This window comes from Alternaria arbusti, assembly GCF_024043155.1.
Source record: "Alternaria arbusti strain BMP 1465 chromosome Unknown scaffold_9, whole genome shotgun sequence".
Classification (NCBI taxonomy): domain Eukaryota; kingdom Fungi; phylum Ascomycota; class Dothideomycetes; order Pleosporales; family Pleosporaceae; genus Alternaria; species Alternaria arbusti.
Window position 1 is genome coordinate 308,535 of NW_026249949.1, and position 12,552 is coordinate 321,086.

The following is a 12,552-nucleotide window of genomic DNA, read 5'->3' on the forward strand; positions in this document are numbered from 1 at the left end:
GGATAGGACTGGATCTGGTGTTGTCGTTGTTATTATTATCACGATAAGGGTTCGATAACCACATTAGCTATATACAAGTTACTCACACTCTCTTTGAATCATTATTTCGTAACTTGTTAGATTCCAGATCAGATTCCATCTACGCCAGCACTTGATGTATCTCTAACTGCATGTCAGTAGAGACTCTGACAGCACACTTCACACCAACAAGCACACAGTGTGTTTTTAACTTTGATGTTTATATTTCATACCGCAATACCCTAATCATGATACATCCATCCACATCAACCGACCCATCAATATCTAATCAACCCATGGAAGCGAAAACGCCACGCTATGCTACCATACCAGCCAAATGATCAATCCGAACAAAGACGCCAACCATCGCCACAAACGCATCCTCCAGTTCTCTAAACACCATAGCTGGAAAACAAAAACGGACAAGAACTCGCAGAAACGGAAAAATCGCAAGATAGAAAAGGGTATAATCGCCTAAACATGCCTGCCAACCCCATGCATGCATTTTGTCCTTCGTCAAGCTCGCTCTTGACACAACTTTTCTCTTTTCTCTTTTCCTTTGCGCGCCGGAAAATGGAGATGAGCAAATGCAGTATACGCCAAAATGCGTAAGTAAATGCTTTTTCCTTTCTCTCTGTTCATTCACTCCTCCTGTCCATGCCCAACTTCGTGATCAACGAGGAAATGCGCGCGGAAGTTTTGCGTGGGGAGTAAGGGTCATCCGATGATGCGTATGAGCGCCCTAGCCCAATGGTTTTAGCACATGCGTCAGAGAAGCCTCATGCATACTGGTTATGCGCTTTCATATCACCGACGCACTCTTCTTGTGCTCGAACACTTTAACCGCCTTCTGTATATCGTCCTCGCCCTTGACGACAGCCACACCCACGTTGATACTGCGTGTTTTCTCATCCACGCTTTCCACTTTGAGGATAGCATCTGCTTCCGCCTGTTTAATCCGCTCTTTCTCTGCTTCAAGCTCTAGGTTCGCTTTGTCTTGGCCGGTAACCACGCCTTTGAGGATGACTTCGAGATCAGCGAGACGGACGGGCTTGATGAGGAAGAGGTTGATGCCGCTGGAGTTGGCTTCTTGTTGGATGTCGGTGTCGGCGACGCCGGTGAGGGCGATGATGGTGACTTTGGGGAGGTTGGAACGGATCTCGTGGGCGCGGATTTGGCGGGTGGCTTCGAGGCCGTCCATGATGGGCATGTTGATGTCCATGAGGACGACGTCGATGCGCGAGTCTTCGTCGCTGGCGGCTTTGTAGGCTTCTAGTGCTTCGAGGCCGTCGGCGGCGAGCACGTGTTGGTGGCCGAGCTTGTCGACGAAGGTACGCAGGAGGCGGAGGTTGATGGGGTTGTCGTCTACGCAGAGACAGCGCAGTGCGCGCGAAGGTTTTAGGTATTTGGATGTTCGGGGTGGGCTGTTGTTGATTGAGCGTATCTCGGGGGCACTACTAATGCTGGTGAGCTGCGGTCGAGATGGCTCTACGACATGCAGGTGGTCGGTGCGACGGGGAGTTGCTTCCTCCTTTAGACTGAGCTCTGTTATCCGTGGGATCATCGACTTCATGTCCATTTTCTGTGTCTCGGCGCGTCTTGCGTGTCGATCGAGACACGAGGCTAGGGCCTTCGACATCTTGTGGGGCCCGACGGGCTGGCCGATACATTCGAAGATGATCCCCGGCACTGTGATGGCTGTTGTAGATTGTGCTGCTGCGGCGCCCTGGCACACAACTATCACGGGGGTGGGAGACACTCGACCGGGAGACTGGCTGTATGTAGTCCGTAACGCTTTGGCGCAGGTTTCGGTGGCGATGATCAGGTCTGGTTCGGCCGCATTGTCGCCCTCCTCGCATCGTTCGATACCGAACCACTCAGCACAAAGGCTGTCGAGCGCCTTCAATGATAGCTTCGAGGCTGTCTTGTTCTTCAAGTCTCTAACATGGTACTCCTCTTCCTCATTGAAACCGTCAAACCTCACTTTCAGACCCTTGGTGCGCTTAGTGACCTGTTGTAGCTGCAGATCTTTCTCTCCTTCTGGACCGGTTGCACAGAAGTTGGGAGACATTCGTGACTCTTTCAATGGACATGTGACTGTAAACTTGGTGCCGCGGTCTTTCTCACTACGCACTTCTACCTCGCCTCCCAGAGATTCCACAATCTGTTTGACGATTGACAGACCTAGACCTGTGCCCTGACTCAAAGGATTCTCCTGCGCAAAGGAGTGGAAGAGCCTATTATTGATATAGTCCTCTGACATTCCAATACCAGAGTCGGTCACCGAGAATCGAAACTCGCAGGTCTCGTCCTCGTCTTCAGGCTTTCGCTTAACCTCAAGCTTCACCTTGATGTACCCACCCGGTGTATACTTCAGGCTGTTGCCGAACAGGTTCATGATGACTCGCCGCCATGCGCCAGGCTGCGTGCGAAAGACGTAGTTGTCGCTCTGGTTGATATCGAGAATGATAGATATCGGCGGCTTGTTTACTTTAGAGGCGGTTAACTCGTATGTTTGAGCAGACGTCTTCGCGTAGGTGTAGCCTGCGAAGACACTCTCGACCACATCTTCTGTCAAAATGCTCATGTCGACGTCGTTGATTAGTGTCATGATATCATTGGTATGAGCTTGGCCCGGACTGATCATATGCTTCGCGCTCTGTGTTCGTTTCTTCTGGCGCTTCGAAACTCCTCGGGTCAGATTGTTGATTTTGGCAAAGTCAAGAACCTATATAGTTAGTGGCAGTATCTGACGCAACCTGCAACAACTTACGTGATTGATAGTTTCCAGTAGAGTCTTTCCACATGTCTCGATTGTTGCCACATGTGATACCTGCTGGCCATCTAGAGGGGAATCCTTCAACAGATCTGTCATTCCCAGAATGCCGTGCTAGTTACGGTCAGTGCATGCGCTTCAGCTGCTTCACCTTTGTATACATACCAGTGGTGACCGCAGCTCATGGCTGATCGACGAGATGAAATCGGCCTTTGCAGCATCAGCTAGTTTTGTGTCTAGACGAGCGACCTCAGCCATGACAAAGTTGCTGAACGCTGCCAGGTAGCTGAGCTCCTGTTCGGTCGTGAATATTCTCTTCGGTTCCGAACTCCAGATGACAGCCGTGGCAAACCAGCGTTCGCGATGCGGGTCCCACAGTGGATAGAGTATCAAACTCCGAGCGGTAGGAAACACCCTCCTCAAGTAAGCTTCGTCGTCCAAGCTTCTGGTAGATTCTGTTTTGCGCGGTGTACTGAACGGAAAGCCATCGGCTGACTCGACTTCGTCCACACCAGCTGTCGATGGCGAGGCGACCGAAGGAGTTGCAGGATCGTCGTCGAGATGGAAAATCTGGCCATGTGGATAGAGTCGCAGGAGGTGTCTAAGAACACTTTCTGAGATGCATTCTCCGGTGTTGGGTAGCGGCTTCGTGTCGCGATCGGTTCTGCAAAGCGCCGCCCCTAATATATCGCAAGGTTTGTCCGGCTCAGGTAGCTGATCGGGATCGAAGTCGTCGTCAACAAGTCCTCCAAAGGTGCTGATTTTCGCGTCAAAGAATGCCACGCCTTCTGCCTCGGTTGAGTCTACGATCATGTTCGCTGCCCGTGTGAAGTGAGCCCTCAGTTCTGGGGCCACTCTATCCTTTTGATCGGTCTTGATGAAGCCTTTCGTGGAAGTGGACGACGTCGTAGTAGTCATCTCCGGACGCATAGTATCGACTGTCTCTCCGTTGACTAGGCTCGGCGGCGCACCGGTCGCAGGTGGAGTGTCCTTCGGGATTCTCATAGCCGGATCTATATTTCCATTAAGCACAACTGGATCTTGCGCAGCGTCGGAATTGGCAGAAGGACGCTGGCGCTGGGGTATGATCGCATCTGGCAGACCTGACGACTGCCCTGTCTCCTGATCCCAGGGATCGACGGTCCAGTTCTCCAAGCCGCTCTTCCCTTCAGCAAAAGATCCCAGACTCTTGACCATAATCTTGGCCCGGCGATGGTCTTCCGCTGCCCTGGTCCTTTCCAAGTGCCGCATCACTGTGCCTGCCATGCTCTTCAGGAAAGCGAGCTGGTGCGGCGACAAGCCGTCCCGCGGGTTCTCGTCCAGAACGCAGTATGTACCGATGCTGTGGCCGCTTGGGCTGCGGATTGGTACTCCGGCATAGAAGCGCGAGTATGGTGGGCCCTGGACAAAGGGGAAGTTGCAGAAGCGTTTGTCTTTGCTGAGATCGTTGACGACGAGGGAAGGAAGGTCGCTCGGATCGTCGAGAGGGAGCGTGCTGTATTTGGGAGCGAGGTTGACGGTGTAGTTACAGAGGCTCTGCTCTTTGGGGAAGATGGTGGTACCGAAGCACAAACGGTCGTCTTCGAATTCGGGCTCGCCAGTCTGCAACGACAGAGTGCGCGTGGCTTCGGCGAGGAGGAAGCAGTCGGTCCTGTCGAAGAAGGATATGAGACATCTCCGCGCATTCAGGCGCAGCGCTCCCAGTTGCGCAAACGCCGTCAGGGCCTTGTCGTCCGATGCTCGCGGGGCGTAGTCTAGAGAAGGCGGCGGGGTAGTCGGGGGCGTCTGTGACTTGGGAGCTGGTCCCGGCGACGAGTGACGGCTTGCAGGGCCATCTGTCTGCGGAAGATGGGAACCCGGACGCGGATAGTAGCTGGGCATTGTGAGTGTAACTCTCCAGGTGGCGCATGCGAATCGAGATAAGCCTACCGATAGAACGTCTTCTCCCGCTCCCTCGCTAGATCCGCATGGTCTATGCGACGCCGTCGCCTGGCCTGCGTGCGTGCAATCGCATGGTCGATTGAATCCGACATTGATGTATTTGAAGAGACGTGCGGAGAAAGGGTCTACCGCTATGTGTTTACCCACCTTCAAAAGCCACTACCTAGGCATTGGCGTCGGGCACTTCTAGTGGCAGCCAACCACAACTCCCGCTTGGGCACAACCGACGCAGGGAAAGCAAATGGCTACTAGCCGATACGCGTATGTCGTCGGCAATCGGGTGAGCAGCGAGCCTTGCAAATGGCGGGCGTCATGCAAGATGCTGACCTGCGAGCCGTGGGAGACAGTTGCACGAGAAAAGATTATCCTCCTGGTACCTGAATGAAGTGCAACCACAGATTGGCTATCAGTGGGCTGGTGCCAGCCCTGGGCGCGCTTGCCTGATTCGAAGTAGTCTTCTAACGCCTTGGCGGACCCACCTGGGCACAGTCCGCCACTTACTAGGACTCACAACTTTCCCTGATACTATACATCCATCTCCTTCAAATTTCGAATCACCAGACTGAAGAATCAAAACCATTAATCAACTTCAGCGTTGGGTCTTAATCTCGAGGTTTTACTTTCTTCTCGCTCTCTACTCTCACTTCACCAAGTCGACTTCAACCAACCTACACCCCACCACAACCGGACCATTCAAGTTACTCAACATGGGAAGGCTCGTCACATTCTCTACATCTAGTTTGAATAACTGGGCACTTGTAAATTACTGCGACTGCAATTGAGGCATACATTTTACTAATACCCACATTTAGGACTGGGTAACTTCTGGTTCACGAAGTGCGTGTGACCTAGATCTGACTTCCTCTAGGAGGGCAACGCAAACCGCATACGCGAAGCCGTCAAGCTTGCCAAAGCAGATGGTGCTCGATACGTCACCACGCCGGAATTGTCGATTCCTGGCTACGGTGAGTTCCGATTGTACGAAGTGCATGTGAGACATATACTGACTTCGTAACTCTACCGCTGCAGGGTGTCTCGACCACTTTCTTGAACAAGACACAGTGAGTGGCCTCTTTACAAACTGTATATAAGACGACAACTGACATGTTTTCAGGTCACACACAGCTGGCAAATGCTGGCATCTTTGCTCGTGGATCGCGAACTCGATGGCATATGCTACGACGTCGGCATGCCAGTTCGGCACTCCGGGAGCCTTTTCAACGCGAGAATCGTTGTGCTTGACGGCAAGATATTATTGATTAGACCCAAGATGAGCCTCGCGATGGCCGGGAATTATCGAGAAGGTCGATACTTCATTCCCTGGTCTCCACCCCAACGCGTCGAGCAGTATGAACTGCATGAGCTTCCTGCTGCTGCACGCTCTCTGCAAGATTCAGCTTTCGTTCCGATCGGAGACGCCATCGTGTCTGCCGTCGATTGCTCAATAGGCTACGAAACCTGCGAAGAGCTATTCACACCTCGGGCGCCACACATCGATTTGAGCTTAGCTGGCGTAGACATCATCATCAATTCATCAGGGTCTCACCGTGAGTGTCCCGTATGTGAAGCAAGGGAAGCATGCTAATACCACATGGCAGATGAGCTTCGTAAACTAGATCTGCGTCTCGACTTGATTCGCAATGCCACTTCGAAAGCAGGTGGAGCGTACTTGGTGAGTTCTCCTTTCTTTTTCCTTGTTCTTCTTTCTGGTGGTGTTTGCTGACATAACAACAGTATAGCAATCAACGAGGCTGTGACGGAGACAGACTCTACTACGATGGATCTAGTATGGTTAGTGATATCCATACGATTTGTATCTCGGAGCAATGCTTACTTCGTAAATTCATCTAGGTGCTGGTCAATGGCACCGTCCGCGCGCAGGCACCTCAATTCTCCTTGAATGACATCGAAGTTATCACGGCTACGATCGACCTGGAAGGTAACAATTTGACTGCGAAATGCGTGTGAGACATATACTGACTCGGTACCTAGAGATCTGGTCATACAGGACGAATCCATCGAGGGGCCTACAAGCTGCGTCAGCCCCTCGCTATGAGCGCTTTAGGGCGGATATTCGTCTAGCTTCGGATGTACACTTCGATCCCTCCATCTTTCCAACGCCGGTCCAAACCATTCATTACCATCGACCAGAAGAAGAGATAGCCCTCGGACCTGCATGCTGGCTTTGGGACTACCTCCGTCGATCCGGTCAGGCTGGCTTCATGCTGCCCCTCAGCGGAGGGATCGATAGCTGCGCCACCGCAACTCTGGTATTCTCCATGTGCCGCCTCGTGTACAAGGCTGTACAGGACGGTAACAAGCAAGTTCTCGAGGATGTCCGCCGCATCGTAGGCCCTTATCACGGCGAAGACTGGGTACCTACAAGCCCAAAGCAAATATGCAACGGCATTCTTCATACCGTATACATGGGTATGTCTCAGCAATCAAGCAAAGAGACCAGGAGACGTGCCAAGAGGTTAGCGGAAGACATTGGATGCCACCATGTCGAAGCCGATATCGACGACATGTATGCGGCTACGAAGAACGGTAAGTCCTGGCTGTACGAGATGTACGTGAGACATATACTGACTACATACCTCTACCTCTGCAGGTTTGACGAAGGCGACTGGCTTCACGCCGCGATTCAAGGCTCATGGAGGCTCGCCTGCTGAGAATCTGGCATTACAGAATATACAAGCGAGAGCAAGGCTCGTGCAAGCCTACGTGAGTTTTGACTGTACGAAGTGCATGTGAGACATTGACTGACTTCGTACCTCTGCCTCTGCAGTACTTTGCTCAGATGCTCCCTTTGACTAGGGGTCGACCCAATGGAGGTAGCCTTCTCGTACTTGCCTCTGGAAACGTCGACGAGTGTCTGCGCGGATACCTCACCAAGTACGACTGCAGCAGCGCAGACCTCAACCCCATTGGCAGCGTCTCGAAGGTAGACCTCAAGAGATTTATAGCTTACGCTGAGAGTGAGTTCGAGCTTTCCATCCTCGGCGAGTTCCTCGACGCAACACCGACTGCCGAACTGGAACCAATTACCGAGGACTATGTCCAGAGCGACGAGGTCGATATGGGCATGACATACGCAGAACTTGGAGTCTTTGGCAAATGCCGCAAAGAGCTTAAACTTGGTCCATACGGAACCTGGGTTCGCCTAGCACACGAATGGTCCGACAAGTATACTCCCACCGAGGTCGCAGTCAAGGTGAAACAGTTCTTCCACTACTATGCCATCAACCGCCACAAGATGACGACAATGACGCCTTCCTACCATGCGGAGGCATATTCGCCAGATGATAACCGATTCGACTTGAGGCCTTTCCTGTACCCGCCTTTCTACCAAAACTGGAGCTTCAAGTGCATTGATGAGGAGGTGGCGAAGTGGGAGAAGAAGAAGCTGGAAAAGGAGAAGCTGGAGAAGGCTTGAGGTATGCGATGACTTTAGCTTTTCTCGAGGGAGGTTCATGAGTAGTCGTGGAGGCTACGTGGACTCTCCGAGTCTCGAGTACCAAGGGTATCTGACTGCTAGACTCATACATTCATGTAGCGGCATGAAATGAGATCATGAGATAATTTTTGTAGTCAGCAAACAATTTCATGAAAATCAGATCTGACGTATAAACTCGAGTCGTATTCGGCTATCCGTATGCTCAAAATAGCATTATTGAACGGCATATCTACCATCATACCCATCTCATCGCTCTAATCATGACCAAAGGAAAGATCCATCTCATCTCAGCACAATATCCTGCTTACTCGGACTATGCTTCTTCCACTCATCCTCATGTATCCTCGCAACCGCCACCCTCTCCGCATACTCACCCACCCACTTAATGAGCATAACATTCAGCATCTTCCACGGCCCCATCTCAAAGCACTCATCATGATCAACAACTCTCTCATCCCATATAAAACGCTGTCCATTCCAGATGGGCGTGCCAGTCGGATGCATAGTATTCGACCCCGGCTTGCTATTATCGGGATTCGGTTCGCGCCACAGGTTCCGGGACAGCAGCACGAACTCGAAAGGACCGGTGGAAGAAGGCTTCGAGAGTTCAGATTCGTAGTCCATGATGGCGCCGCAAGTTTTGCCGTCTGAGTTGATAAGCTGGGAGGAGGGGGTTTCGTTGCCTTCATATGTGTTGGGCTCTGCGGTGAACGCATCCGCACTAATAGTCGCTGCCGTAAAGCGCAGGGTATTGGACTCGTTGGTGTGGTCTGAGCCGCGCGGCGCGTGGAAATAAGGCGGGTATTTGATACGCAGGGAGTTTTCTTTTTCCCGCCGGACTGTGTATTGCGCCGACTCAGGACCGACATGGAAGTGTAAGATCTCGGATTGGAACCATTCGCCCTCGCTGCGTGGCAGTTTGTACACATCGGGGCAGGTTGTGGGATCGAAAGGGAAGTTTACGGGGCCGTCGTACGCAGTCCAGCTCCAGGATGGTTCGTTGCTGTCTTTCCTGGTCAGGTGGCCTGCGGGACACCAGAGGAGTGAGAAGTCAAAGACGGCTTCTGGTAGCCCGTGCAGAAATTGGCCCCCGCACTTCTTCGTTAGCTTCTTGAAAGATTTCGAAAGGTCTTGCGGTTGGTCGGCTTTGTTTGGTGATGTGGTGGTGCTGACTAGTTGGTTGTATCTTCGGAATCCGTAGAACCAGTTTTCGATTTCACTGAAGTCTGTTGGGTCTTGCGACTTGTTGCTTGCGATACTGGCGTTGGACGAAGAGCGGAACCTGGTGACAAACTCTATTATTGATCCGCGGCGGCTAGATGAGCTTGAGCGTGGTGATCGTGTGCCATCGCTATTGCTGAATGTCGATGCTGGTTCTGGTGCAAGCAGGCCGTTTGATGTTGTAGGCCGCGACTCTTTTTGCGGTGATGTCGATCTTCGAGACATGGGACGGCGTATCCAGGAGGGCGATAATCGCTCAAAAGTAGAAGGTGGATCTGTTGACATGACGAGCAGCGACATTGAGCGGAGATGGAAATTTAGATGTAGGCTGAAGTAGTGAAGTGGTAGTTGTCGGCGGCGATGGTCCAAGCGGTGAGTGTTGTGCACTGTAAGACTCCTACTGGCAATGTGAAGCTTCAGACCTCGAGTGTGTCACAGAGGCTGCTTTGCCTCTTGTATCTGACTCTATCAGTTGCCGCTGCGATGGCTGCGCCCCTTTACGGCATGTTGTGTTGTCTGTCAGGGAAAAGTGTGCGTGACGACTTGGTTGCGGACACTAGGAGGCTGTGCATGATCTGGATCACCGGCTCCACAAGGCCCCAATTATTTGCTTCGAGTGGACGCCAGCGGTTTCCAATGGAGTCGCATCTTTGCCGAGATCTGTGCCTGGGCATCAGTTGCTTGTTTCCCCAGATATCGACAAGATATGCATGCAGCGCCCAACCTCACGCAGGTGGTGCAAGGTGACTATAGCGTCGCTAGACTGGGGACAGCGCTGACAGGGAACTCCTCCACACTGCAGATTAAGCTTGAACGACAGACGCGGCCTCACTAATTGCTACAAACGAACGCGTCAGTGTCGCGTGTCGCAAGAATGGCACACCACATGGACAAGCTTCCCCTAGTGTTAGCTTGTCTTCGGACTGTGCGAGCGCCAATGAGGGTGGCGGCTTAGGCTGCGCCACACGTCGATGTGACAGTCGCAGAATGACGGCGGCCAAAGTGAAAGCCGATGGCGAGCAGAACTGGGATGGACAAGCGGAGTGTGGAATTGTCATGCAGTGTGGGTCATGGTGTGGCTGATGAGCGCCACCTGCGCCACAACTGAGGGGTCGCACCTTCCAGACTGCAGGGTCTCAGGCTGCTGCTGTGACGCGTCTACTCCGCGTAGCTTCATAATTTCAGCTGGCAAGGACATCCGCCCAAACCACAAACCCTAATCCGGACTTGCGACATCTGGAATACCGCCAACATGTCGGGCTACGAAGGTAGGCAGGAGCGACTGTGTGCGCAACGCAACAGCTAATCCAGACAGTCGAACACAACATCTCCACCGAAGACGACAAGTCACAGCAACCCTCGCGCCGACCAGACCTCTCGACCTTCTTCTCGCAGCTTGAACTCGTGGACACGTCGGATCCCAGCGCGCACACAAATGCCAATGCTTTACCGCAGCCCGAAAACATGGCGGCGGCCTTCCGCTTGCTTGCCAATGCTTTCGAGACCATGCGCGGACGACCGGCGGACGAGAGCAACGAACACGGGGATCTGTTAGCGAGTATGATCGAGATGCTCCGCGAGAATGCCGACGATCCGCCCACAGAACTGAAGGGGGTGCCAAACAGCTTCCTGGATGAATTGGAGCGGGTGCCGAAGAAAGCGCTGAAGCCTTCTGACACCTGCCCAATCTGCGTGAACCCATTCCTTGAAGGTACGTCGCACGTCCCAAAGAGCCAATGGTGAGCTTGAGGACTTGGCTGATGGCATCTGCATAGACAAGTACCCACTCGTAGTCCAGCTGCCCTGTCACGACGATCATCGCTTCGACCTGGACTGCATAGGACCTTGGCTCAAGCTGAACTCCACATGCCCTCTTGACCGCAAAGAACTGTTGAAGAAGAAACAACCGCCGCCACCGCCTGCGGATGACGACGAAGAAGACTACGATGATATGTACGCCTGAAAGGTCTCACTCTACGTTACGTTGCGTCGGAGTTTGGGAATACCAGCAGATAGCGGTTGAACATAGATGATCTCGATCGTCACGCGCACACGCAGAACCTTCCCGGTATTGACAGTGATCAGATGCGGAGACATCCTGCGGGTAGAAGATTAAGCGGTAGTTTGGCGCCGGCCTTCGCTTCCAATTCATGGATCAAATGGAATCCAACATATCTCCACCTCCGTAACCGTCCTCGTTTCTGACTGAACAGGTCACTCGGTGGCCTCCCTTGCCAATCGTTGGCCCCGTTGTACGAGCATAGAAGGTAGCAACAGCTCCTCACTGCCATGTACGACCGCATCCACGAGTGCAAGCGCAAGCTCATCAAATCGGATGAAGGAGCCAGAAGAGCCAGCCATCATCATGGAAGCCTCACCAACAATACTACCTCTTTGTACCACCATGCCTGGCCGAGCTATGACCGTTCTCCAGCTTTCATTCATCTTGGCGAATTCAAGCATTTGAACTTCTCCTCGGCCCTATGCAGAGTCAGTACGTTTGGCAGCTTGCCCCGGATCTTTCTAACTGCAATTTGCGCACATGGTATCACAAAAGAACAATAATCGCCTACCTTGATCTTGCGCATCGAGCCTTTCATCCATAATGACTTCTCCTGATCGCGTTCCACCATACCGCCTGACAAGTGCAAATACCGAAAGCGCTTTGAGTCGACAGGCATGGTCGATGCAAACGCCTCAGCAAACGCCCTGGGATACTCTAACTCTAACATGGGATCACCAGCCGTTGTTGTCATACACCTTGAACGTCAGCAGTTGTTGGGGAGTATGACGCAGGTGCCTCGGTACCAGATGCATCCGTCTGCCCCGGATAGTTTCGCAAGCACATCGTCGGGGTATTTTGTAAAGTCCTCAAGCAACACTACCTCCAGCTTAGCGTGCATTTCTGTCCCGGGTGGGGGCCGCCGTGATATTGCGATGACCCTCGATACGAGCGGGTTTTGTAGCGCATGGTGCAGCACATGTGCGCCAATGCGACCAGTGACACCAGAAATTACGATCTTGAGCGACATGTTGGTAATAGGATATCCGTATCCGAGAGGCAAGTTTTCCAGACTTTGTCAACAACGCGCGTGGCTTTCTTAAGTGCGTTCGAACACGGCGGAGATAGGCCGCATAA

The 12,552-nt window shown here is 52.6% G+C and overlaps 5 protein-coding genes across 5 annotated transcripts; 2 read left to right on the forward strand and 3 right to left on the reverse strand.

Moving 5' to 3' along the window:
* Positions 1-820: 820 nt before the first annotated feature.
* J4E86_007023 (uncharacterized protein) lies at positions 821-4,675 on the reverse strand (the record flags this gene model as incomplete). The annotated part of the gene is made up of 3 exons (XM_051447545.1): positions 821-2,746; positions 2,792-2,908; positions 2,960-4,675. The coding sequence occupies 3 exons, from the start codon at positions 4,673-4,675 to the stop codon at positions 821-823; spliced, it is 3,759 nt and encodes a 1,252-aa protein (XP_051301143.1).
* A 767-nt stretch (positions 4,676-5,442) lies between these two features.
* Positions 5,443-8,171, forward strand: J4E86_007024 (uncharacterized protein; the record flags this gene model as incomplete). Its single annotated transcript, XM_051447546.1, has 9 exons — positions 5,443-5,493; positions 5,604-5,700; positions 5,765-5,796; positions 5,850-6,282; positions 6,334-6,407; positions 6,587-6,674; positions 6,728-7,282; positions 7,347-7,459; positions 7,524-8,171. The coding sequence occupies 9 exons, from the start codon at positions 5,443-5,445 to the stop codon at positions 8,169-8,171; spliced, it is 2,091 nt and encodes a 696-aa protein (XP_051301144.1).
* Positions 8,172-8,474: 303 nt separating this feature from the next.
* Positions 8,475-9,713, reverse strand: J4E86_007025 (uncharacterized protein; the record flags this gene model as incomplete). Its single annotated transcript, XM_051447547.1, has 1 exon — positions 8,475-9,713. The coding sequence occupies one exon, from the start codon at positions 9,711-9,713 to the stop codon at positions 8,475-8,477; it is 1,239 nt and encodes a 412-aa protein (XP_051301145.1).
* Positions 9,714-10,665: 952 nt separating this feature from the next.
* Positions 10,666-11,376, forward strand: J4E86_007026 (uncharacterized protein; the record flags this gene model as incomplete). The annotated part of the gene is made up of 3 exons (XM_051447548.1): positions 10,666-10,681; positions 10,729-11,124; positions 11,189-11,376. The coding sequence occupies 3 exons, from the start codon at positions 10,666-10,668 to the stop codon at positions 11,374-11,376; spliced, it is 600 nt and encodes a 199-aa protein (XP_051301146.1).
* Positions 11,377-11,627: 251 nt separating this feature from the next.
* On the reverse strand, positions 11,628-12,094 carry J4E86_007027 (uncharacterized protein; the record flags this gene model as incomplete). Its single annotated transcript, XM_051447549.1, has 2 exons — positions 11,628-11,894; positions 11,987-12,094. 2 exons carry the CDS (start codon positions 12,092-12,094, stop codon positions 11,628-11,630), a joined length of 375 nt encoding a protein of 124 aa, XP_051301147.1.
* Positions 12,095-12,552: the final 458 nt, after the last annotated feature.